The sequence below is a fragment of the Ovis aries genome, chromosome 5 (assembly GCF_016772045.2).
Source record: "Ovis aries strain OAR_USU_Benz2616 breed Rambouillet chromosome 5, ARS-UI_Ramb_v3.0, whole genome shotgun sequence".
Taxonomy (NCBI): Eukaryota; Metazoa; Chordata; class Mammalia; order Artiodactyla; family Bovidae; genus Ovis; species Ovis aries.
Window position 1 is genome coordinate 42,294,373 of NC_056058.1, and position 26,388 is coordinate 42,320,760.

Below are 26,388 nucleotides of genomic sequence, written 5' to 3' on the forward strand. Positions count from 1 at the left end.
GAGAAGGAAATGGCAACCCACTCCAGTGTTCTTGTCTGGAGAATCCCAGGGACGGGGTCGCACAGAGTCAGACACGACTGAAGCAACTTAGCAGCAGCAGAAAAGGCTGAGCACAGCCAGCCACTTCTCTCTGTCCTGGAAGAGGTGCATGGAGATGATAGTGGGGAAGTAGGTGCCAAGCTTGTGAGCAGTTTAGAAGGGCACAAACATGTTTAACCAGGAGAAGCTTGGAGCCTGGCTGTAATCACACAGGGCCAGTAGCGCACAAAACACCCAGCAAGTGCACAAAGGTCTCAGAGGCAGTGAATCCTAGCCACTGCACCAGCTTCCAGAGCAAGAAAAGCATCATGCAGGTTGAGTGAACCAGGGTCCAGCTGAGTGTCCCACACACCGGGCTGTGCCCCCACTCCTGTGGGCCTCGCTGATGCCTGCTGTTGTTGCTGCCAGGCGAGTGCGAGGTAGCGAGCCGTCCTGCTTGCTGTTGCCCTTGGCCCCGGTGCCACTGATTTCCCAGCCACATCTTGGGACCCAGCACTGGCCACCAGAGGATGCTCATCTTGACCTGCTGGTTCTTTTGGGTTTTGTGTTATATTTAGAAAATCCCTTCTTTTTTTCCCCCTTCTTTCTTTGACAGTAAAGATTCCCTTTTATTCTGATACTCATGATTTTTAAAAAACATTTACATCTTTGGTTTGAGATATATTTTGGTATTTTGTGTTTAGTAGGGATACAACTTTATTTTCTAGATGGCTGTGCATTTGTCCCAAGACTATAGAATAGCCCAGATAAGCTGTGCTGGTTTGAAAGATTTCCTTGATCATATACAGAGTAAATAGCTGTAGCTATTTGAGGGCATTTCTGGATTTTACTGTTTTTTTGACAGGTATATTTTAAATCAGGAATCTCCGTAATAATGATAAATTTAAAAATTCTTTCATAGGTTCCTTGTTTCTATACTGATGCAGAAAGACGATCAGTGATGGATGCAACACAGATTGCTGGTCTCAATTGTCTGCGATTAATGAATGAAACTACTGCAGGTGAGTGACTGTTAACTGAAATTTTTTTTTTTACTTGCTCAATCTCAAAGGTTGTGAAATCTTAAAACCCTAGGGTTTCTTATCCATATTTTACTTGGAGCCCTTACCAGTATTTTTGGGTACTCTGTCACATATGAAGAGTTTACTTGACAAGTACTTTTTCTGTATCTTTATAGCACTTCGATATGTAATTGCATGCTTTTTTGGAAAGGAAGTGCATTTATTACGTGTTTGGAGCATTGCTTTGGTTTAAATATTAGGTTTTTCTCCCAACTTGTGGGCTGATAGAGTCAGAGGGCTGGGGTTTATAAAGCAAGATCTCAGGAGGCAGAATATATGGGGATGTTGAGAGATGGCACAAGGGAATATGGGGGAAAATGTTTGGAAAAGTGGGAGAAAGTGGTTTTGGAAAAAATTGCCACAGTTGCTAGAACTGGAAATTAGAAACATTAAGGAAGCCAAAGTGAAATGGATGTCAACGTATATCTCTTTGAAGTCAGTGTTATTCGTGAATAAACCATGCAGAGTTTATAAGGATTTTGAATCCTTTTTGTAGCTGTAAATATATTTTTCCTATGTAAATGAATTTTAATTTTACTACTAAAATGATAACATTATGTTTATTTTTGTATTATTGTGTAGTTGCTCTTGCATATGGAATCTATAAACAAGATCTTCCTGCCTTAGAAGAGAAACCAAGAAATGTAGTTTTTGTAGACATGGGGCATTCTTCTTATCAAGTTTCTGTATGTGCATTTAATAGAGGAAAACTTAAAGTAAGTATGTTTTTCCCAGGAGACTGCATTACAGATGTATGATAATTAGGAATTCATGAGAGGCAACTTAAAGTAGTTGGTTATGGAGTTGTGTTTTGGGGCTTCCCTGGTGGTCCAGTGGGTAAGAATCGTCCTGCCAATGCAGGGGATATGGGTTTGCTCTCTGGTCCAGGAACATGGCACGTGCTGCTGAGCAGTGAAGCCTGTGTGCCACAACTTTTGACCCTGTGCTCTGGAGCCCTTGGGCTGCGACTGTCGAGCCTGTGCGCCACAAGTACTGCATCTCGTATACCTGGAGCCTGTGCTCTGCAGCATGAGAAGCCCCTGCAGCTAAAGAAAGCCTGCTAGAGAGAGCGGTGATGGCCCGCCTCAGCCATAAATAAGTATATCTCAAAGAAGTTTGTTTCACTAGTGGAAACTTGGTATGAGCCGTCTGAACTAGAAATTAGTTGTGTAGGGGTGGGGTGGAAGTTGGAGGCCTAAAGTAATTTTTGAGGTGTTGACAAGATAATGAAGCAAAGAGCATAGAACTTGAGGAAAAAGTTCTTAGATTCCTGAGCCTGTTTTTTTTTGTCTGTAATACGGGGAAAATAATGCTTGCTTTCCAGGGTTACTAGGGGGAGTCTTCAACGTATAGTCCCTTCAGATGTCTTACACTGAGGATTAAGGGATGATAAAGGTATTCTCTTAAGGTTTTGAATGTTCTGGGAACAGGGTGGAGTGACTAGAACGTGTCTGGCCAAAAGAAACCAGCCTAGGAGTTCTACTCTAGATGTCTAGAGATGATAGAGCTCTGGAGAAAGCAGTTTTGTACACAGAGAAGTCTAGTAATGTTAATAGCAAAGAGGGACTGGAGGATGATGCTGGTCACAGTTTAAAAAAGCTTTTTTAGTATGTATATACACTTCCTATATTAGTCTCTTTATTAAAATAAAATTTATGTAGAGTGAAAGGTATAGATTTTAGGTGTTCAGTGAGTTAAAAAAATTTTAATTGAAGTGTAGTTGATTTATTACAATGTTGTGTTAATTTCAGGTATTACAGCATAGTGATTCACTTGTACATATATTGATAAATTCTTTTTCAGATTCTTTTTTCCTTATAGGGAAAATTACAAAATTGCAAAATACTGAGTGTAGTTCCCTGTGCTATACAGTAGGTCCTTATTGGTTCCCTAGTTTATTTATAGTAGTGTTAATCCCATCTTCCTAATTTATCCCTCCCCCTCACCTTCCTGTGGTTAACCTTGGTGACCATAAGTTTGTTTCCTGTGTCTGTGGGTCACAGTCAGATTTGATAGTATTTGCTAGTTCCTCGGTACATAAAATCAATTTTCTAGCTTGGTGATTTTATCTAGAATGTACTTAAAAACCAAGGATAATCTGCATATTTCCTTTAATACTTGGGTTCTGTATCAGGGTTTTTGCTGCAGGCTCTAAATTGGCTTTCTGCTCCCCCAACTTGGGGATTGGTCCAATGGAACTACCTATCCCAGAATAAATATTTGTTAGATTTGAAGGGTATTTTGAGTTTCTCTTTGTTACAGTCCTTTGTTTCTTTGAAAAATGGACTTGCTTCTGCTTTATATTCTGATTTGTCCCCCCCCCCCCTTTTTTTTTTAAATATAAAGCAGCTCTTGGGGATGGTTGGGAAATAAGAGGATCATGATTTTTACAGATACAAATGATGGACCAAGTGTTATTCTCAGAGTTTAAGCTTTACTTTTATCCATAATAGGATTATTTCTAAATCCCAGTTTAGACTCTCACCTTTTTAGACAGCAGATATTGGCTATAATTTAGCCTTGTCTTTGAGTCAGAGTGATGTGTATTAGTATTTGCTTCACTATCAGCTGTCACTTGTCACTTTTCCAATTACAGTTTAAATTTAACTATCAAAATACTTACTCTAGAATCATACCAAATTTGGAAACATATATATACGAAGGAAAGACATTCATGATCTTACTGCAGTTTGATATATTTCATTCTAGTCATTTATGAAGACAAAATTGGAATTACACAGAACTGTACTCAGTTCTGTGTTTTTTTTTTTCTTTCTTTCATGAGATCACTAAGAAAAAGTTCCTAAGGACATTTAACATTCTTTGAAGAAATGGTTTTGCGGATGTTGGACATTACTTACTTAGCCAGTTTTCTGTTATTGAATCTGATTAGATCTAGTTTGCTTCTGCTTTCCTTTAGAGATTTAGAAAAGGATAACCCAACCTAATTGTAGTCTTCTGTGTTGACTCGAAACAGATTACTGTGAGTTAAGGCTTTAGCTTATTTTCTGGTGGTAAATTGCGTGGATCTAAATAAGCCTTTGGTGTTATTTGCAGTTTTGTGGTAGAGATAAGACTAGAACTGTATATGACATGTTAGCGTATTGGCTCTTGGATTATAATTATTGTTTGGAGCCAGACTGGTGTAGTGGGGAAGGCATAGGTTTTGAAATTGAGATTGGGTTTTGAATTCTACTCCTACCAGTTAATATCTTTGTGACCTGTAGATTGTCTGATCTGTCTAGATCTGTAAATTGAGGGTTATGATGTCTCATTTCATAGTGGTAGTAACCTTGTTTAAGTGACATATGCACATTGTCTTGTTTCGACCTTAATGTCCCTTACCACCTTTTTATTACAGTTTACCAGTTAAATATATGTCATGATAAAATTTTAAATTGGTTAGTTTTTTAACTAATTATCATCTTTTCCCAAAGGTTCTGGCCACTGCATTTGACACAACACTGGGAGGCAGAAAATTTGATGAGGTGCTAGTAAATCATTTTTGTGAAGAATTTGGAAAGAAATACAAGCTAGACATAAAGTCCAAAATCCGTGCATTATTACGACTGTCTCAGGAGTGTGAGAAACTCAAGAAATTGATGAGCGCAAATGCTTCAGACCTTCCTTTGAGCATCGAATGTTTTATGAATGATGTCGATGTTTCTGGAACTATGAATAGGTAACCATATTAATATTTTGACAGTAAACTGAACTGTGGGTGTTTCTCTGCATTAGCCTTAATTATCTAATTGTTGAAGTTATCATGACTGTTACAACTTCAGATTTTGTTGGTAAAAATTAGAGGCCATTCAGGATCTTGCCTTTAATGTGAAGGCTGGGTTTGATTATTCAGATAAATTCAACTAATTGATTTGTTCTGGTTAATTGGTTAATTGAATATTCCAAGAAATTGGCAGTTCTTTGACATGTGCCTGTGTTAAATGTGAGTCACTAGTTTTCATAAATTCAGGACAGAGTGCTTTAATGCAGAATTATATGGAATTTGCTTTAGTCATTGATTCAGAAATTGTGTTTTTGAGTAATTCAGTATCACTTGAGACAACAGGTCTTTTTGTATAACATGATAAGAATTCTGGGTAATTTGATGTTTCAGGATTATCCTCAGAAACACCCAGAATGTTTCCATTGCCAGGTCAGGTTGCTTGGATGTTTTTCAGGATGTGAACTCTACTTACTGGTAGAATTGAAAGAAGACTAACGGAGTGTTTGGGAAAGTGTGGCCTGAGCCATGCTCAGAATATTGAGATGGGCATCAGAATTGCTTCCAGTCTGCCAGAATTAGATTACTGTGCCTAGTAACCAGATTGTAGTCACCTTTTTCTTCTACTTGAAGTGATGGTTTTCATTTTTTTTTCATTAAAATGTAGCTTTCTTGTGTTTGTATAATGTATTAAGTGGAATCCTACACTATATGTTTGGCTTCTTTTGTGTCTGGCTTCTTTAACTTAATGTTTTTAAGTTCATCCATGTTGTATGTGTTCGTACCTCGTTGCTTTCTATAGCAAGTAATATTCCACTTATGTGGGAATACCACATTTTATTTATCCATTTGTCAATTACTGGACATCTGTGTTTCCACCTTTTAGCTTTTGTGATGAGTGCTTTATAAACATTCACCACAGGTTGTTTGAGTATCTTGTTTTCAGTTCTTTTGGGTATGTAACCAGGAGTGGAATTGTTCAGTCATGTCGTAATTATATACTTAGATTTTTGTGGAATCACCAAACTATTTTCAGTGTGTCCATTGCATCTCTAGTGGAAGTGCTCATTTCCCTCCTAAAAGCTCAGAAATCCTTATTTCACGTAAAAATAAGTAAAATACTGAGTTACCATATGATTCAGCATTTCCGCTCTTAGGTTTATATCCAAGAGAACTGAAAACATTTACACAAAAATTTATACACAAATGTTCATAACAGCGCTATTTATAATACCCCCCAAATGGAAACAGCCCAGATTCCCATCAACTGATAAACTAGATAAACAAAATGCAACTGATAAAATATGATACGTCCATATACTAGAATATTCTTTGGCAATTAAAAAACTGTTGTATAGATGTGTAGTATAGCATGAATGAACCTTGAAAAGTTTATGCTAGAGGAAAGAAAGAAGTTAAAATTACCTCATTTTGTCTAATTCTGTTTATATGAAATGTCCAAAATGAGTGGTTGCCTAGGGCTAGGGTTTCGGTGGAGTTGGAAGACTAATGTTAGTAGTGGTAAAAATAATCTCTTAGGGTCATGATAATGTTTTAAAATTGATAGTGGTGATGCTTGCACAGTTCTGAATATACTAGAAGCCATTGAATTGTGCACTTTAAATATGACACTTTTTGTGTCATTTCTATTGTATGTGAATTTAAATTTCAATAAAACTTTATAAAAAGGAATGACCTCTGCCACTGCTGTCTTTCTAGAATGCTCTGTGTACTTCACTTTCTATGTTTTTATACGGACATTTTCAAATATGCAGCAAAGGTGGAAGAATTTCACAGTGAACACTCTTCGCCGCCGCTTCGGCTGTACCGATAGTGTTAACTGCTTGGTTTTTCACCTCCCCATTGGTCTGTCCGTCCTTCTGCCTACCCATCAGTTTTATCTTTTGATGCATCTCAAAGCCATCTTTCTAGACACTTTTAAGTAGGCGTATTAACCAGAGTTTAATGTTTGTAGTTTCTGGTATACTTTACATAAAGACATGCTCAAGTTTTAAGTGTCATTTGCTGAGTTTTGACGGTTGCGTGCATCCTGCAAACCACTACTCCATCATTTTAGAAGTTTTCTCAGGCCTCCATCCTCCAGGGCAGCCACTGATAAGGTCTTTTATTCTGAGGGGCATAGATTACGCTTACCTTTTCTAGAAGGATGAGTGAAATCATACAGTATTTCGTCTTTTGTGTGACTTCTTTGGTCAGCATGAGACTGAGATTCATTTAGTTCAGCAGTCCCCAGCTGTTTCAGCAACAGGGCCTGGTTTCGTAGAAGACCATTTTTCCACAGATGTTGGGGGTAGGGAAGATGGGAATGTCCTGGATGATTCAAGAGCATTACATTTACTACGCTGCTGCTGATCTGACAGGAGGTGGAGCTCAGGTAGTAATGCGTGTGATGGGGAACGACTGCAAATACAGATGAAGCTTGCCCTCCAGTCACTTCCGGCTGTGTGGCCTGGTTCCTAACAGGCCAAGGACCAGTGCTGGTCTATGGCCCGGGCTTTGGACCTCTGACTTAGCTGTTGCATATATCATCTGTTCTTGTGTATTGCTGCCTAGTGTGACACTGTAGACTTACGTTTTCTCTTATTGCTGGACTCTTTAACTCTCACTTTTTTGATATTAGGAGCAAAACTGTCATTTTAAACCTGATTTTGGTTGCTACACATCCTCATCAATATTGGTATTAGTGATCTTGAATTTTTGCCGTTCTGGTGGGTGCATTCTATACCTCTACTGTTTTTCTTTTTTTGAGATGTAATTCGTAAAAGTTAACACATTTATAATTCAGTGGGTTTTAATGTATTCACAGAATTGTGCAACCATTACCATAACTGAGTTTTAGAATATTTTCACCACCTCATAAAGAAACTCTAGATGAGCTATCATTCTGTGAAAAGACATGGGAAAATCTTAAATGTATATTTCTAATCAATAGTAGTCAGTCTAAAAAGGCTGTATGATTCCAACTATATGACATTCTAGAAATATTTGACATTGTATATGACATTCTATATGATAATGATATGACATTCTAGAAGAGAGAAAACTGTGGAGACAATAAAAAGATCAATGGTTAGAGGGTCAGTGGAAGGGAGGGATGAATAGAGTATGAAAGATTTTTAGAGTAGTGAAACTATTCAGTACAGTACGGTAATGGTGAATACTTGCACCATTTGTCAAATTATGTAGAACCTTAATTTATACTACCATGTATCCGTGTTGGCTCATCAGTTGTTAGAGATGCTAATAGGGAAACTGAGTTGGGAGTAAGAGGTGTATGGGAATTCTCTACTTTCTGTTTATTTCTCTGTAAACCTAAAACCAGTCTAAAAAATAAAGCGTTAATTAAAGGGAAAAATATCTCCTTACCCAGTAACTTGCCTTTCCCCATTTGTTCTTCCTGTCCTTAGCCCTAGGCAGTCATTAATCTTTGTCTCTTTGGTTTTAGTTCTGATAGTTTCATATAAATGGGGTCAGTCATATAATACGTCTTCCTTGTGATTGGCTTTATTTTACCTAGCATAATGTTTTCAAAGTTCATCGACGTTTCAGCGTGTTATCAGTCATTTTTATTATTTTCATCTCGTTTTGCTGAATACAGTTAATGGATATTAGGGTTTTTCACACTTTTTTGCCTCTTGTGAATGATGTTGGTGTGACCATTCATGTGTGGAGTCTCGTGTAGTCACATGTTTTCAGTTGTGGAGAAACACCACCTAGAGTGGCATTGCTGGGTCATATGGGAGCACCATGTTTAATATGTTGAGGAATTGCTAAAGTCTTCCAAAGTGGCTGTAACATTTTATATTCCTGCCAAGAATGTATATGAGGTCCAGTTTCTCTGCATCTTTGCCAGCACTTGTTATGTCTGTTTGATTGTAGGTATTTATTCTATATAAGAGTGGACTGTGACTTGACCTGTTTTTTTTTTTTTTTTAATAGAGGCAAATTTCTGGAGATGTGTGATGATCTCTTAGCTAGAGTGGAGCCACCACTTCGTAGTGTTTTGGAACAGGCCAGTAAGTATTTTTGTGATTAAATTGTTCATCTTGGGCTGTTTGGAGAATGTTAACTCTCCCCACCCCTCCATCCCCAGTTCTACCAGTGTTTGTTGTATGAACTACTTCAATGCTATATTAAACTTCTTTTTACCAGTATCTCCCCCCTGCAGTACCTCCAGTAGTGTCTGGGAGAGTCTTAATAGTTTTCCCCGGAAACATAATTCAGACAGATTCAAAGATGGGTTTAATGTCTCAGGTATTTCATGGTGGTAAAAATTATCTTAAGCAATGTTGCTGTGGTAGTTTTGTAGGACTTTCTGTCGGTGAATCTTGTTGACTAAGAAGGGGGAGGATACGATAACCACATACTTAATTTAATCTCAGGGTAAAAGGTAGAAGTTTGATTTAGGAATATATTACCGTTGTTTCCCAAATCTTTGACAGACCTTTTCCTAGAGTCCACTCTCGTACTCTGATCTTGACATAAGGCTCAGATACGAAAATGGAGCGGTTTTGACAGATGCATGTTCCTTTCATACTGATACAGCCCATTTCTTTAAATAGCCCTTCTCAACAGATTGTCACTCAGCAGATTGTTGTATAAAATGTGAGCAGGAAACTAAATGGTGTTAAGAGGTATTTTATGAATGACAGCAGAGCCTTGGGTAGTAGCCTCTTTCCTTCTGTTATGAGGAGACTGAACCTGTGTTATAATCTGAGCCAGCAGAGCCCTGAGGTCCCTCGGCTGATACTCTCAGACTGTGTCCTGAAGTCTATTTAGTCTTAGTCCACACAGGCCTGTCAGGCTGGGTCAGACAGAACTTCCTTACCACTTTGTGTCAGCCCTTTTATTTTCTTTATGGCTAGCTTAACTGTTGGTATTTTAACACTTATTTGTGTGAGTCTGTCTGAGATTGCAGGACTTAGGCACTATAGGACTTTAGATATTCTTCACGCTCACCTCTTAAATCTCAGTACTGTTGTGCCACCCTGCCCTCATTATTTTGAGCATTAAAATATAACTACTTGCTTCCAAATGGCACACACTTTTGTGTGTGTATATATGTTACTGTGGAGGGGATGAAGAGTGGTGGTGGGTTTTCTTACATATTTGTGAATTATTTTGTGGTGATACGCTGTTATATTGCTCTTTTATTTCATTGTAGAACATGAATTGAAAGATTCTTTTAATCTAAATGTCTATTCTAATTGTTTTTAAATAGAGTTAAAGAAAGAAGATATTTATGCAGTGGAGATAGTTGGTGGTGCAACACGAATCCCTGCAGTGAAAGAGAAGATCAGCAAATTTTTTGGTAAAGAAATTAGTACGACACTAAATGCCGATGAAGCTGTTACTCGAGGCTGTGCATTGCAGGTGAGCTTGCTTTCTTTCGCAGGTAGCCACTGACAGGTCATTGTAGCAGTACAGCAGTGGTTAATGTATCCAGCTAGTCTGAGACTAGCTCCTTGATTTTAAGGTCTAAGATTCTGAAACATTTGTTTTAAAATTGGTACTAGAGGTGGCATTCATAAATGGAATTGTTTGTACTATATAACATGTAATAAGATGAAAGAATTAACTAGAAACATAAGTAGGCCTGAAATACTACTAGAATTTGGCATATTTGTTACATGAAGTAGTGTTATACATCAGTTAAATAAAGGTTGAGATTAATGGAAAAATAATAGGGAATAGCTAGATTAATAGGTGATTTGACAAATGATAGATACTTGTAAAACCACTTATTTAGATACTGCTAAGTTATTAATGTAAGTAGATGCTCTTCTGAAGTCATTTTTCTTATAGGTCTTATAATAGTTCATAATGCCTGTTTGCCAAATGGAATTTTTAAAAATTCTTATTCTAGTGTGCAATCTTATCGCCTGCTTTCAAAGTCAGAGAATTTTCTATCACTGATGTAGTTCCATATCCAATATCTCTGAGATGGAATTCTCCAGCTGAAGAAGGGTCAAGGTAATGTTTTTTAATGATTTTTGTACTTAACAAGTAAGTCTTGGTAAATACTCTGTTTCAGCTTACACAAATCTCTTATGTTATAGTGCATGAAGCAAAGTGATTATTTATTTTACTCATCAGAATAAGTTTGTGTCCTTACTAGTTTTGTTTATTTGATCCTGCTGAAATAATTGGTACTTTTTATGTGCCCTGGTGGCTCAGACGGTAAAGAGTCTGCCTGCAGTTCGAGAGACCTGTGTTCGATCCCTGGGTCGGGAAGATCCTCTGGAGAAGGAAATGGCAACCCACTCCAGTATTCTTTCCTGGAGAATCCCATGGACGAAGGAGCCTGACAGGCTACAGTCCATTGGGCTGCAAAGAGTTGGACACGACTTCACTTTCACTTTTACCTTAGTGTGTCGAATTGTGTGTGTGTGTTTAAAACTGATACTGCATATACATACACTTACATTTTTTGTTTTTCTTGGGAACTCTTACGAACTGGAAGTGCCAGTTGAGAAGAGTAACTGGAGTTGTACAATAATTACAAAACTAGAATACCTGAGTAAAAGTGTTAGAAATGTCCTAAATTTGTTGTTTGTCTTTTTTCCTCCATTCAGTGACTGTGAAGTCTTTTCAAAAAATCATGCTGCTCCTTTCTCTAAAGTACTCACATTTTATAGAAAGGAACCTTTCACTCTTGAGGCTTATTATAGCTCTCCGCAAGATTTGCCTTATCCAGATCCTGCTATAGGTAAGTAAAGAGTTGGGAATTTTAAAAAAATTGTGTGCATGGGAGAATGGGAATAGCAAAACAAGTATAATATGCTGAAATTTGAGTATTTTAAATCACATGCACAAAAAGCCTTTCAGAATGGGAATAGCAAAGTGAGTATAATATACTGAAATTTTAGTACTTTAAATCACATGCACAAAAAAACCTTTCAGTCTTACTATGAGGTTCAGAACCAGCAGGATGGTCATTATTTAATTGGATCTCCTACTGTGGACTGAAGTTCTTTTTTTTTTTTTTTTTAAGATTTTTAAAGTTAATTTTAATCAGTTAAAAAATGTTTTGGCTGCACCATGTGGCTTATGAGATCTTAGTTCCCTGACCAGGAATCAAACCTGTGCCCTTGGCAGTGAAAGCATGGAGTCCTGACCATTGGACCACCAAGGAGTTCCCTAGGCTGTAGTTCTTGGTTAATGGACATTATTGTTATACTTTGTGCATAATGTGATGCTGGTTACTGAAAGTATTCAGTTCTGACCCTAACGTAGAGCTAGGTGTACACAGAAAAATTATTAGCAGGTTGTGATAATCAGTACCATAGGCTATGGAACCATGTTGTCTTCATTCTTCATTGACTATGAGAAACTTAGTATCTGGAAATAATACCAGTTGAGGAGAGAGAATCTAGAGTTAATGATAGTTACAGAACTAGAGTACATGCGTAAAGTATTAGGAACATCCTGAATGGCACTTAGAAGCTTAGAAAGTTAACCTACTGTGTTTTCCTCACTTGTAAAACAGAAATAAACATGGTAATTAATAGTTTACAGAGTTTTATGAAATTAAATACATGAGCAAAATGCTAGTATAGTAACTGAATCTAGAAACGGCAGTTTCTTAATAAGTGACAAAGAGTATGGAATCTTTGGGGTTTTCAGTAGATGAAAATGTGACCTGTCCTAGGAATTTACTCTGCAGTAGCATATAAAGGTGAATTGGGATAAGGGACTGGAGGGAAGGACGTGTTTAAAGAGTTAGGAGATACTTGAGTTCTTAATTGGGAGAAGATAATTAAAAGTTTGGTTATATGGGAAAGAAGAAGGAGAAATCTGATGACGTATTAAGATTCTAAGAGTGCCCGCCTTGCTTATTTGAAGTATCATGCTACTGACCTTTCACTGAGAAATGGACATAACCTGGCAGTATGGGCATATATTTGTGTTTGAATTCATCCTCTTAGGTTATGTGTTCTCTTTTGTCTCTCATATGTCCTTAGCTCAGTTCTCAGTTCAGAAAGTCACTCCTCAGTCTGATGGCTCCAGTTCAAAAGTGAAAGTCAAGGTTCGAGTAAATGTCCATGGCATTTTCAGTGTGTCCAGTGCATCTCTAGTGGAAGTGCACAAGTTTGAGGAAAATGAGGAACCGATGGAAACAGATCAGAATGCAAAGGAGGAAGAGGTAATCTAGACAATTTTATACCATTTTAGGCCATTTATAATGGCTCAGAGGTGACACTTGTCTAGAAATTTTGGCAAATAGGGTGACAGCTGCTGAGAGTAGGTTTGCATGCATACCTCATCATGTGTGAACTAGAACAAAGTCTTTATACGGAATTTGTATAGAAATGGGACATAGTTGGCTTCCTCCTTGAGACCATCCACTTGTCAATTTGAGTTATTCTTGATTCTTTTGTGATTACTGGAGAATGCTGAGTCTCAGTTGATTATTTCCATAGGTAGCATAGAATTCACACTCATTCGTTGGAGTCATGCACTGGGCCTTGTCCTTATTGTGTGTAAAAATCAAGGCTTTATAAAACTGCGCATGTTCATGTCTCATCCCCACAGATTTTGTTCAAGTCGGTCTAGGCTACGGCCTAGGTGTTTGTTTTAAAAACCTCCAAGGCTATTATAATATGCCGAAGGCATTGAAAGCTAGTGTGATTCAAGGTCTCTACAAACGTCTTTATTATTGGCAGGCGTTGTTCTTTAATCACTTCTAACAGAATTTTCAAGGTGTCCACTTTCCCTACTGCATACAGTGGTTGTACTTTTGAGGATGAAATGTCTGATTCTAAAAGCTACTATAAGAAGTTTAGACTCTTGAGAGAAATGTGTTCATGAGGAAGCAAGGACAAACTCATGCTCTCTTCAAGTTTTATTGTGTTAGATATTGCCACTCTGTGTACTTTGGGCAAGTACACATTGCCACACTGAGTACTGCTATGGCTTTATAATGTAGTTCTGTAACCACTCTTGTTTATATAAGGGCAGGCAAATGTTATCTCCATTGTACAGACGTGGTAACAGATCCAGAGAGGAAAACTTTTGTGTTCTAAGTATAACATATATGTCATAGCTGGAATTAGAGTCTGGTTTGTCTGATTGCTGGTAATTAGCAGGAATTTCATATACTGTGATTTTTGCCAATGTGTCGTGAAAGTTGCTTTAGTCTTTTGCTAGTATTTCCTAGTTTCAGAATTCGATGTGACCTATTTTTCAGAAGATGCAAGTGGACCAGGAGGAGCCACATGTTGAAGAGCAACAGCAGCAGACACCAGCAGAAAATAGGGTGGAGTCTGAAGAAATGGAGGTATAAATTGTATTTTACAGTGTGATTTGCTGTCTTTTTACATACATGGTTTTGACCTGACATATTATGTCTTGGAAGGGGTTTATATTAGATAGAAATCTTCATTGCTTTGAACAGTCCATTTTTTTTGGTATTGAAATAGAATTTATTTAGAATAGTTTTTTGTTTAAAAGTGGCATTCAGCACATATCCAGGCTGCCTTAACAGCCTTTAGAAATATTAAAATTGTAAACATTAATGAACACTCTGAGTCTTCCTTAAATAATATATGACAAGTTCCAGTCTAGTACTCTTAAAGGCAAAGTTATATCAGTTCTCATAATTTTGACATGTTGTAGTTTTTATAACTTAAGAGATCAATGTAACATTCCCCTAAAGAGCTGTTTATAACACTGTGTACCAGGAAGAGAGAGAATACAGAGGTCCTTCAGTTCTGCCTTGCATAGAGATAAAACTCAATAATAACTCCACAATACTTAAAAGCCTTTCATAAAAAAATGTAACAGCTTTCTGCTTTAGTTTGCAAGAAGCCAGAAAACTGATCTCTAAATTTGAAGCTTTACGCCCCTGTGCCTCAAATTCTGAGATGCTCTTTTGATTTACACCAGTTTTACATGAGGCTGATTGTACCATTTAAGAATGGTCTGAGTATTGTGATTTTCTTTTTTAAGATAAATATTCAACTGGAAAATCCCTGGGCAAGGCCTTACCAATCAGTATTTTAATATTGAAAACTGAAGCGTTTCAGTTCAGTTCAGTCGCTCAGTCATGTCTGACTCTTTGCGACCCCATGAATCGCAGCACCCCAGGCCTCCCTGTTCAATTTAACACAATATGAATTCGCTTAGGCCTTGAAGCTTTTAAGTTCCTTTCAGACCAAAAGCTCTCAGTGCAGTGGGGTGAGATTGAGAGCTGTGTGGTGGACCTTATTTGCTACCGTGATAAGACTAGATTTCTTCAGGTCTTGTGGCTCTGTCCTGTCAGTGTAGTTTCAGTCTTACTACTTCCTGTTGCAGTTTTCCAGCTAATTTATAACGGACCTAACTATTGACAAGTAGCCTAATACAAAAGAAATCGAAAGGAGAAAATTTCAAATCATTTGCTTGAGATTACAGGACTGTATTATTGTTGAAATGACTGTCTCAAGCAGTATGAATCTGTTAGCAGTGAGCCTTGGGGTCCTCAGGAAGTCTGTGGGAAATAAAAGACCTTGTAAACTTGGCTAAGGTTGTACAGTCCCACTCATGAGACTGTGCTGCTATCCCCTCTCTGCCAGTGTATTTGAAGTCTTAAAGCAAGATTTTGTAGCGTGTTTGGCAAGATGGTCTTTTTTTTTTTTTTTTTTTTTTTACTTTATTTTACTTTACAATGCAAGATGGTCTTTGAACTTTAGTCTGGATGGCATGTGGGATGAAAGCACTCAGAAGCCCTAGTTTGACTAGCTTAGTGATTGGTTCATGCTGATTTCTGAATAGCTGTTACTAATAGTCATCTTACCCATAACTTACTCTTTACTAGTAGTGAAACATGAGTTTTTCAAATCTTGTCAACTCTTCTAAAACTTATCTTTACGTTGAAATACTGTTCTAAATAATAATATATTGAAATGAATGTGTAACATTTTTGGGTCTGTTACAGCCTGTTCTTTAACTTTTGAGTTTTCATGTTTAAATTTTGTCATCAGCATTGAAAACAGCTTTTCTTACAAATTATTTATGACATTGCAGGGTATAATCTTACCTTCTAAGGTATTTCTGATTGTGGCGTTTAAAAAAGTTTGGCAGAGTCTTTAGGAGGCTCAAGTCTGGTACCCATTTTCATGTCGGTAACTTTGCAAATAATTGTAAAAAGAGAAAATAATGGACAGAGGAAGTAATGCTCACAGATGCTTTAGTGTTTTGTAAGCCTTTTTGGAGGTGAAGACCTGTTGCCTAGGTTGAGGGCAGCAGTGGGGAAGGGAAATACCTATTTTTCTTTGTTCTTGAAGGTGGGGGAGAAGGGAATGAGGTGGGCCTGACCTTTTTCCCTCCCCCAATCAGGCCTTAGAGGTGTGGGAAGTTTCATGGAGTTATTTAGGTTCCTTTCGTGAGGTGGCTTGGGAACTGACACCTTTTATAGTATTGTTTCTAAATGAAATAAAATGATAACATAAATTTCAGCTCTGATGTAAGATTTGGACAGGAGGTGGGGAAATGACTTTGAAATCTTGCCTCATATCATAGAGAAGATTATATTCCAGATTATTTGAAAGTTACAGATGAAGAATTAAAAACAGCTGGAATGGGACTTCCCTGATGGTCCAGTGGTTAAAAATTTATCTGCCAGTGCAGACATGGGTTTGATCCCTGGTTCAGGAGGATTCCATATGCCACAGATCACACAGCTAAGCTTGTGCCCCACAACTACTGAGCTTGCTGCTCTGTAGAAAGAGAACCACCTCAATGAGAAGCCTTGCACCACAGCTAGAGAAAGCCTGTGTGTAGCAGCAATGAAGGCCCAGCCCAGCCAAAAATAAATAAATATTTTTTAAAAAGCTCAAATGAATATTTTTCTAATCTGTGAATCAGCAGGAGCTTTGAAAGCGTGAAAGCAGTGAAAGTAATCACAAAGGGAAAGATGGATGTATTAAAAAATAAAAGCTTGTGTAGACTAATAATAAAAGATTAGAAAAAATCTAGAAGAGTCAATCACTGGGGTAAAAACCCACAAAGATCCTAAGAGCATGGTGAATGGAATATGACTAGGCAATTTGGAGGAGTAAATAAGCCTTATAAATGTGTAAGAAAAGGTTATTGCCCCAATGAAAATAATAGATCACGGCAAACGAATTCCTTTTTGTGGCCAGGGTACAGCCAAATGGACTCCCTTACTCCTTGTGAGAATCGAAATAGGTACAGATACTCTGGAAGTCATCTTATTGCTGTATTTCTGAGCCTTAAAAATTTCATTACCCTCTCCCTATTTATTTCCTATGCGCGTTTGTATGTTTAGATAAGAGTGGAAGAAAATTAGAGAATATTTAATTGTAATGTTGATGGTGGGGTGATGGGAGTTTGTTTTTGTGTGTATGTGTGAATATAAGTGTATGTGTGTGTATATAGGTGTAATGGGAGTTTGTTTCTGTGTGTGTGTGTATATATATATGTGTGTGTATATAAGTGTATATGTGTGTACAGATCAGCAGTATTAAGTATAATCACACTGTGGTACGGTCAGTCTCCAGAACTTCTTTCATCTGTCCAACCAAAATTACCTGTGAAATAATAATTCCCATTTCCTCTATTCGTTCTCCCCCCATCCTCTAGGAACCACCATTACTTTTTATCTCTATGGATTTGACTATTCATATATTTCTAACTTTCCAGATATTATGAGAACAAACTTAAGTTAGTAAAAAAGCAAAACCAGCCTTTGAAACGTGACCCATTTGGAAGCTGGAGTCTGTATGTGTGTACTTAATGATTTCTCTTATTTTAGACCTCTCAAGCTGGATCAAAAGACAAAAAGATGGACCAACCACCTCAAGCCAAGAAGGCAAAAGTGAAGACCAGTACTGTGGACCTGCCAATTGAGAATCAGCTCTTATGGCAGATAGACAGAGAGATGCTCAACTTATACATTGAAAATGAGGTGGTTATTTTAAGTCTGCTAGAGCAGTAAGCTACAACATTAATGTGACCATAGTGTTCGAATGCTGTGTCTAGTGACCTTTATGCATTGTGTGGGGTTTGGGAACAAGTGAACGTTTTGGGGTATTGGAGGACAAGTTTAATAGATCCCAAGATATATCTTCAAAATTGTTTTATGGTGATACGTCTATTGCTAAAAACTCTCTTATGAAATCTTCTGACATTTCGGGGAGGTGTCATTCATGTTCTTGGTTATGTGAGTTTGGTTGTTCACTAGAGATTGGGATGTGTGAGGCCAGGGTCAGGGAAGTCGACCAGTGGGAGAACTCAGAGTAGCTTCAATGTTTTGTTTATTAGTTTCTTTCCCTGTTACCAGTCAGTATGTAACTCTGCTTATGGTGAGTGATGCATTGTTTGGGACCTTGGGGCACAATTATTCAATTAATTGTTGTCTGTGAGGTTTCTTATGATAGGTACGTTCGGTCTTAGAATAGTTTTATAGAACCTTTAGCATCTATGCTATATGAATAATTTTTATTTTTCCTGGGTATGTAATACAAGCAGGTTATACCCACCTTGTGACAGTGAGCTAATAGTTTCTTTCAGTTCTTGTCCTAGCATTTTCCTTATTTTTACTTTTGAGTTTCAACATCTTGCTATTTCTTCTGTTGCTCTGTTTCCCTAAGCATACCTACGAAACTCTCACTTGATCGTCATAATTTACTGAAGACTAATGCTTCCAGCTCTTTTCTCGGATGATTTTCAGAACTAAGGATTTTGGGAAGAAGGCTTCTCTTAACCTTTATTACTATATTGCTTAACAGTTAAGAGGAAATTGTCTCAGTTTTTTGAATGTCTGACTGCTGTTCACAGGGTAAGATGATCATGCAGGATAAACTAGAGAAAGAGAGGAATGATGCTAAGAATGCAGTAGAAGAATATGTGTACGAAATGAGAGACAAGCTGAGTGGTGAATATGAGAAGTTTGTGAGTGAAGATGTAAGTATGTGCCGTAGTGTGTCTGCTCATTTTGTGTCTTCCGGGAGGATCCTTAAATGTACTTACAAGTGATGTTTTGCATCTGTAGGTATACAGTAAAATGATTAAAAATATTTTTTTGGGGTAGTTTTATATATATATATTTTTTAATATAGAATTGGTGGAGTGTTTCCTAAAGGTTAGTCTTTGTGCATCACTTTTTTTTGGTGTGTCACTTTTTGATACACTTGCATGCTATTATTTACCTAGTATTTTTCTTTCCAAAAAAGCTCACTTTTCTCCTGATGCTGATTTTAACTCACTTGTTAGAAAAAGATTTAGGTATAATTGACATATCATTTTAGTTGTTTCAGATGTACAGCATAGTGATTAGATGTTTATATACGTTGTGAAATGATTTCCATCATAAGTCTAAACATCTATCACTACACATACTTAATTTTTGAACTTTTAAGATTTATTCTCTCAGTAGCTTTCAACACAGTGTTGTTTACTATTAACTCACTTACTTTTAAACGTAATTTTTAATTCTGAAATTTTCAAACATATCCGAATGTCTCGTACAGTGGAGAAAACAATGTAATAAACCCCCTTGTACCTATAAAGCAAAATAAGATTGTGTCAATCTTATTTCCTATATCCCCATCTACCCACTACCTCATGTTTTAAAAAAAATCCAGATGTATCATTGTCTGTGACTGTTTTCTTTATTCTTGAATCAACTAATTTTTGATGGACTTAATTGCATTGTTTCCTTCATCTTTAGGACCGTAACAATTTTACCTTGAAACTAGAAGATACTGAAAATTGGTTGTATGAGGATGGAGAAGACCAGCCAAAGCAAGTTTACGTTGATAAATTGGCTGAATTAAAAGTAAGTGATTCTTGAAAGCGAAATGTTGTACTTTGCATGGAGAATACCTCAAAATTGTAATTCTCATGTTAAATGAAGGCAGGCTGAAAGTGATTGAAAAGCTATACTTTTTATCATTTAGTTTCACTATCTTTTTTTTTTAACTTGATAATAACAAAACAATTTTTCTGAAAATTGAGTTCAGACATAAAAGGTTTTACTGAATTGGAGCTTGAGTGTGTTCTTAATGTCGAGAAATTGAAAGACTAACAAGATGTATTCCTGTCCTCTAACAGGCAGTGGCAATGTAGTTGGAGCAGGGCTGTGTATATACAGCTTCAATTCTCAATAGAGTAGAAGTGACTGGTTTTTTATGTAAAGGAGTGATAGTTACACTTTAGAGTTAAAAGTCCAAAGAATTATTTAAAAAGTTGAGGCCTCTTGTTTGGAAGAAGATGCAAGTACACAAGAACTTTTTCCATTTCTCTGGTTACTTAGTTTCTTGTTAAACTGTTCCATTGCTGACTAACCTTTGGAATGAAATCGCTCAAGGACAGTAAGTACATGCAGTTTCCTGTCGTTCTGGCAAGAATGTTGAGAGTCTCCAGTGAGCTCCTGCTCATTGAGTTTTTTTATTTACTTTTTTTTCCTATGGGACCTGTCTAACACATGGAAGGAGACAGAATAATAGCTTCAGCTATTATCAGCTTATGTCCAGTTTTGTTCCATTTCTGCTCCTTTCCACTTCCAGTTATTTTTAAGCAAGTCTCTTAGGTTATATTTAACCCCAGAATACATCAGTGTGTATTTAAAAGAAAATATAACCTTATGCTGTACCATTATCACATGTATAAAAATTCCTTAACATCACTATTAATATCACCATATGTCCAGTCAGTTTTGAGGTTCCAGTTGTTTCATAAATTATTTTTTAGCTTCTTTGACTCAGGATCCAAATAGAGCCCATACATTGTGTTGATGCTTCTCTTAAATCTGTATCCATAGTTCTCCTTCCGTCAGTTTCTCTTCCTTTACTTAGTTGATGAAAAAACTGAATCATCTGTCCTGGAGAATTTATTCCCAGTCTATATTTTACTCCTTTTCACCCCTGTGGTGTTTTATCTTATTGGTAAATTTATGGTTAGAGCTGGAGGCTTTGTAAGATACAGATTTAAACATTTTTGGCACGTGTACATCATATACAGTGTTGTATATCACTGTCAGGCATCTAGTTTTTGGTTGTCTCCCCAATGTATTTTGAGAACTAGGGTTCAGGTGACAAGTTGCAGTGGCTCCACATGGAACAGTATTGATGTATATTCTAATGAAGCCTGAGGGTACTATTTCAACAGTCTGGGGAAAAATATTCAACTTCTTATATATAGAACACAGAGATTAAATGTATTTTAATTCATAATCAGTCTTAGTAGAAAAATACTGCTTTGTTAAATTCCCCTGTGAAGAATTTGTATATTCTCTCTTCTAATAAGAACCTAGGTCAGCCTATTAAGATGCGATTCCAGGAATCTGAAGAAAGACCAAAATTATTTGACGAACTAGGGAAACAAATCCAACAGTATATGAAAGTAATCAGCTCTTTCAAAAACAAGGTATCTTTTCTTTTTTTTCCTCTTCCCTACTAATGTTTTGGTAGAGTTCTCAGACATTTTCATAGCAGTTTTTTCTGTTATTTAATAACATTGTTTTCTTTTTGGATGTTAATGGCATGTATATTTTATTTAACCTTAATAAGAACCCTGGGATTTGCCGCTTCTCTTTAGTAAGGAGACTCAGTAATTGAGCAGTATTACTCAGTTTCCTTTTCTTGTTATGAAATGTTTCATTAGTGACTTAACTTGCTCTAGTCTGGTCTTAGAACACATTAGGCAAATAATTTAGTTTGTAGGACTGTTTGAACAATACACTATGGGTATATCATTTTCTTGAGTACTATATGATACTCTAAAATATATCATTAAATCTACACAGTACATTTATGAAATAGGTGGTTTAATCCTTACCCAGGTTACTCTTGGGGGAGCTGGGAATTGGCCTGTGGTCTGGGTTGCTCCCAGACTTTGGTCAATAGTTTGGTTAATTCTACTTTTATACTCTAGGTTCTTGATGTATTGTCAGTGTTGGTTCAGTTCAGTTGCTCAGTTGTGTCCAACTCTTTGCGACTCCATGAACTGCAGCATGCCAGACTTCCCCGTCCATCACCAGCTCCTGGAGCCTACCCAAACTCATGTCCATTGAGTCGGTGATGCCATCCAACCATCTCATCCTCTGTCCTCCCCTTCTCCTCCTGCCCTCAGTCTTTCCCAGCATCAGGGTCTTTTCCAGTGAGTCAGCTCTTTGCATGAGGTAGCCAAAGTATTGGAGTTTCAGCTTCAACATCAGTCCTTCCAGTGAACACCCAGGACTGATCTTTAGGATGGACTGGTTGGATCTCCTTGCAGTCCAAGGGACTCTCAAGAGTCTTCTCCAACACCACAGTTCAAAAGCATCAATTCTTTGGCACTCAGCTTTCTTTATAGTCCAACTCTCACATCCATACATGACCACTGGAAAAACCATAGCCTTGACTAGATGGACTTTTGTTGGCAAAGTAATGTCTCTGCTTTTGAATATGCTGTCTAGATTGGTCATAACTTTCCTTCCAAGGAGTAAATGTCTTTTTAATTTCATGGCTGCAATCACCATCTGCAGTGATTTTGGAGCCCCCCCCACCGCCCCCCCCGCCCCCCCTACCAAATAAAGTCAACCACTGTTTCTCCATCTATTTCCCATGAAGTGATGGGAACAGATGCCATGATCTTCGTTTTCTGAATGTTGAGCTTTAAGCCAACTTTTTCACTCTCCTCTTTCACTTTCATCAAGAGGCTCTTGATTTCTTCTTCACTTTCTGCCATAAGGGTGGTGTTATTTGCATGTAAGAAACTTAAATATAGTAAACTAAGCTTTCTAAAAAGATTAATTTTAAAATTTTACTTCTGAAAGGATTCTTTTAAAAAACTGTATTCATAATTATTTTGTTTCTCAACTTCGATGCCTAAACCTCCAGTCTCATATCTAATGACATGGCCTTTTTTTTTGCATTGTAAAATTATATTTACTCATTTGCAGAATTATATTTATAAGATTTTGTATAAAGCATGTGTTGTTTATACTGCTGAAACCTTTTAATTGCCACCATGTGTATTCCTTTTGGCCTTGAAATGTATTTCCTCTGTTTTAAAAATTGAGGTTACTTTCCTTTATTGAATTTTTAGGGAATTGAATGTATAGCTTGTGAGGCTAGATGGGCTTCATTTTGGGAAAGATTGTAACTTTTTGGAAGATGCTGAAGAACTAGGCAGTATTTGAGTAGGGACCGTATCAGTCTTTGACGCTTGTCTGGTTGGCTTCTGGTTATAGGAGGACCAGTATGATCATTTGGATGCTGCTGACATGCTGAAAGTGGAAAAAGGCACGAATGAGGCCATGGAGTGGATGAATAACAAGCTGAATCTGCAGAACAAGCAGAGTCTGACCATGGATCCGGTTGTCAAGGCAAAAGAGATTGAAGCTAAAATTAAAGTAATTCATGATTTTAAAGATTTAATAGTTTTTTCTAGTTAGTATTGGTATTATTAATAGAGAATTCCATTACTCCATCTTTGCTTACATCTTGGGGATAGGATAGGACAGGGTGGACTTGGATTTTAGTATACTATGTAAAATTACAAAAACCACTGTTTTCTCTCCTGTTGTTCTAGGAGCTGACGAGTATCTGCAGCCCTATAATTTCAAAGCCCAAACCCAAAGTGGAACCTCCAAAAGAGGAGCAAAAAAATGCAGAGCAGAATGGACCAGTGGATGGACAAGGAGACAACCCGGGCCCTCAGGCTGCTGAGCAGGGTACAGACACAGCTGTGCCTTTGGATTCAGACAAGAAGCTTCCTGAAATGGACATTGATTGATTCCAACAATTGTTTATATTAAAACAGACTATTATAAAGCTTTAAGTTGTCAACTTTGTTCTAAATATCAACTAGAGCAATTAAATACTGGAGATTTCTTAGTCAGTTTTTAGGGGACTTGAAGGGGAGGGGATATCGGTAATGTATGGAGCATTTTGACTTCTAAATAGTTAGATACATAAATGAAGTGCATTGTATCTTTTTCATAACGGTACTATTTAGAAGCCCAGTTAGTCTTACTGAGCTTATGCTTCACTCCTTTTATGTTTAATCATGCCTATACAAAGAGAAGTTTGTTTTAGAAAGTTGAGCTATAGCACAGGCTATACTTAGCTATCAGGCAAACTTTTTGTTATGACATAAATGACAGGAACTCTTAGTTGTGCTTAAAAATTCTGCTGTGGAGGTTGCCACAAAGGCTCCCCGCCTGGTGTGGGGATGGGGGAGGGATCTCCCTTTGTTTCTGAGGGCTAGAGCATGGCACAGATTAACGTAGAACAACAAAGATGTGCTCTGAGCTTCATGTGTCACTCCGCTCCCCTGGGACTCCCCCCACCATCTTCCCATCTTTTCCAGAGGAAAGGGTTCCCATTACAAATGCCATGTGTTGCTCTTGGGAAAATAGACCCTTTCACCTGGAGCAGGTTGTTAACTGAGAATTTTAAACCTGGAGGTTCTTCCTGAGAATGTATATTTCTGAAAGTATGTTCATTAATATCCCAAGCATCAAAGTCTAAATAATTTTCTCTTCAGAAGGTTAGAATTGGGTAGATGTATTGTTGGATATAGGCATGGTAAATTTAACTGAGGGATTGATTCTTGTTAATTATGGTATAAAGATTTGTATCCTGGCCTGCTTGTTCAGGTGAGAGATATTCTGTGTAAATTTGAGGTATAGCGTGAAGTCTTAGGATGAGAATTAAGTTCTTTTTCTGGCTCATTCACAGTCACTTATGTGTTAAGCATTAACATCTGTCATGAATCTGCCAATGTGTATGTGTTAAACGGCTGACAGACTGTACAAAAAACTAAGATGCACTGGATTGTACTGGATGAGTCTGAAGTTAGTGGTAAAAAAGCGTGGTGCCTGACTTTAGCAGTGCCTCATTCTTACTCTGCAGTCACTGTCAGGAGCACCAAAGCATTCCCTGTGACAGCGCTTTGGGCTATGTTGATAGGAGTGAGGCGATTTGGGAACTCTAAGGGAAACTTGTAGTATTAGAGGAGCCCAGAGCCCGTCCTTGCCCTAGAAACTGTTACAAGCTTTGTTGGTTACATTTTGGACCTTTGTAATAATTGTTAATCTGTATAACAGAGTGCTTCTCTGTTACTTTTGACTTATGTTGTTAGAAATAAGAGTATACCTTGGCATATTTAGAATGAGTTTCTGTCCATCTCTGCACTAAAAAATTCAGACTGTTATAAGCGCTAAAGTGCTGTACAGAAACGTCGCTTAGAGGAGGAAGGTGGAAGTGTATTTATGTTGGCGTGTAAGCATGCATGGAAGCCTCGCAGCACCAGGACTTGGCCCTGTTCTTAGAACATCTTTTGTCCATTCTCTACCTGTCCAGCTTCAAGAGTTCAGCTGGCCTGCTGTGAGGCCAGGAGCTACTTTGGAGTGCTGGCTGCAGGATTAAGCCAATGCTTATGCAGCTTGACTCAGTCCTTAATGGCCATTTCTCCTAGACATTTTCTTTTGTGTGTGGGGAGGGTGTGGGACTTGGGATGGGGTTGAATTTGAGGTTTAAACTAGAATTAAGATGATGTGGTCTTCTTGCTCTCTGTTTAGACAGGCTTGCAGACCAATTGAATTTACATGGAGACCAGACCAGAGAGTAACAGTTGATGACTTGTGTGCAGACAAGCATTTATCCAGGTTGCATTATCTAAATTGGTTTGTTAAAGCTCCAGGTTACATTCTTACACAAAGAAAAACATTCAGTAAACATGAGACTAGTTTAGGAAAACTTAATAAAAAGAAACCTGTCTTACACTCTTAAGGAATGGTTTTCTTAATTTCATAATTGTGTGTGTGTGTTTCTGTGTTTTCAATAAAAAATTTTCTCTGGAGTCCTCTTAGCTAAATTCCAAGTTGTTAACTTTTGTCAGTGATCTCCATTCTGAAGAACATTCAGAGTTCAGCACATTGGGTGGTAGGAAGTAGTTGTCTTACCATACTCAACTCTCCCATGCTGAGTCTCAGCCCAGTTCTCTGGTTTAGGAATCCTTACCTTGCTCCTGTAACTGGGCCTTATTTTGAGGGTTTTTACAATAGCAGGAAGTGACTTATGGCCCCACGGCCAGTGCCAGACTGCTGCCTGCCCCTTCAGATAATAGGACATGGCCCAGAAAGTGCTTTTAACAGTGGCTACCATAATAGTTGGAGTAGTGTGCGCATGCCTGTGTGTGTTGGTGTGTATGTGGGGTGGTGGTGAGTGCTGAAAGGGGATGAAGCCGTCAGGAGAGACCGTAGGTGCACAAAGCATGGGGCCGAGATGTGGAGGGGCACAGGGCCTTCCTGTAGTCCTGCCACTTAATAGTCCCAGTGCTAGGCCTACTGAGAGAGCCGGTACTCGCCACCTTGAAGAAGTGTCTGGAGTGAAGTTGTTTTTCTCTGGGCCTCTGGGAGAAGAGTGGACACCTGGTATTGTGAGTGGGAAGCCTGGGCCCAGCCAGGAAGCTACTGATTATCCAGAGTGTAGCCATTTTATAGGGATGTTGCGAGTTGCGTGGAGAGTATAGCAGACTTGTTTATCTGGGAGAGGTACCAGCATTCTGTGTCACTGGGGAAGAGGGTGTTGGAGGCAGAGCTAGGGCTGG

The 26,388-nt window shown here is 37.9% G+C and overlaps 1 protein-coding gene across 2 annotated transcripts in view; it reads left to right on the forward strand.

Moving 5' to 3' along the window:
* HSPA4 (heat shock protein family A (Hsp70) member 4) overlaps positions 1-25,653 on the forward strand; it is a 49,348-nt gene extending 23,695 nt beyond the window's left edge. For both annotated transcript variants that reach the window (XM_004008795.6, XM_012178480.5), the window contains 15 exons: positions 941-1,040; positions 1,683-1,816; positions 4,538-4,782; positions 8,785-8,861; positions 10,067-10,218; positions 10,712-10,818; positions 11,421-11,554; positions 12,810-12,991; positions 14,036-14,125; positions 17,603-17,755; positions 18,628-18,753; positions 19,520-19,627; positions 21,097-21,216; positions 23,024-23,185; positions 23,365-25,653. In XM_004008795.6, the coding sequence (XP_004008844.1) occupies positions 941-1,040; positions 1,683-1,816; positions 4,538-4,782; positions 8,785-8,861; positions 10,067-10,218; positions 10,712-10,818; positions 11,421-11,554; positions 12,810-12,991; positions 14,036-14,125; positions 17,603-17,755; positions 18,628-18,753; positions 19,520-19,627; positions 21,097-21,216; positions 23,024-23,185; positions 23,365-23,568 (2,094 nt within the window). In that variant the 3' untranslated portion in view covers positions 23,569-25,653. The remainder of the gene's footprint in view (positions 1-940; positions 1,041-1,682; positions 1,817-4,537; positions 4,783-8,784; positions 8,862-10,066; positions 10,219-10,711; positions 10,819-11,420; positions 11,555-12,809; positions 12,992-14,035; positions 14,126-17,602; positions 17,756-18,627; positions 18,754-19,519; positions 19,628-21,096; positions 21,217-23,023; positions 23,186-23,364) is intronic.
* Positions 25,654-26,388: the final 735 nt, after the last annotated feature.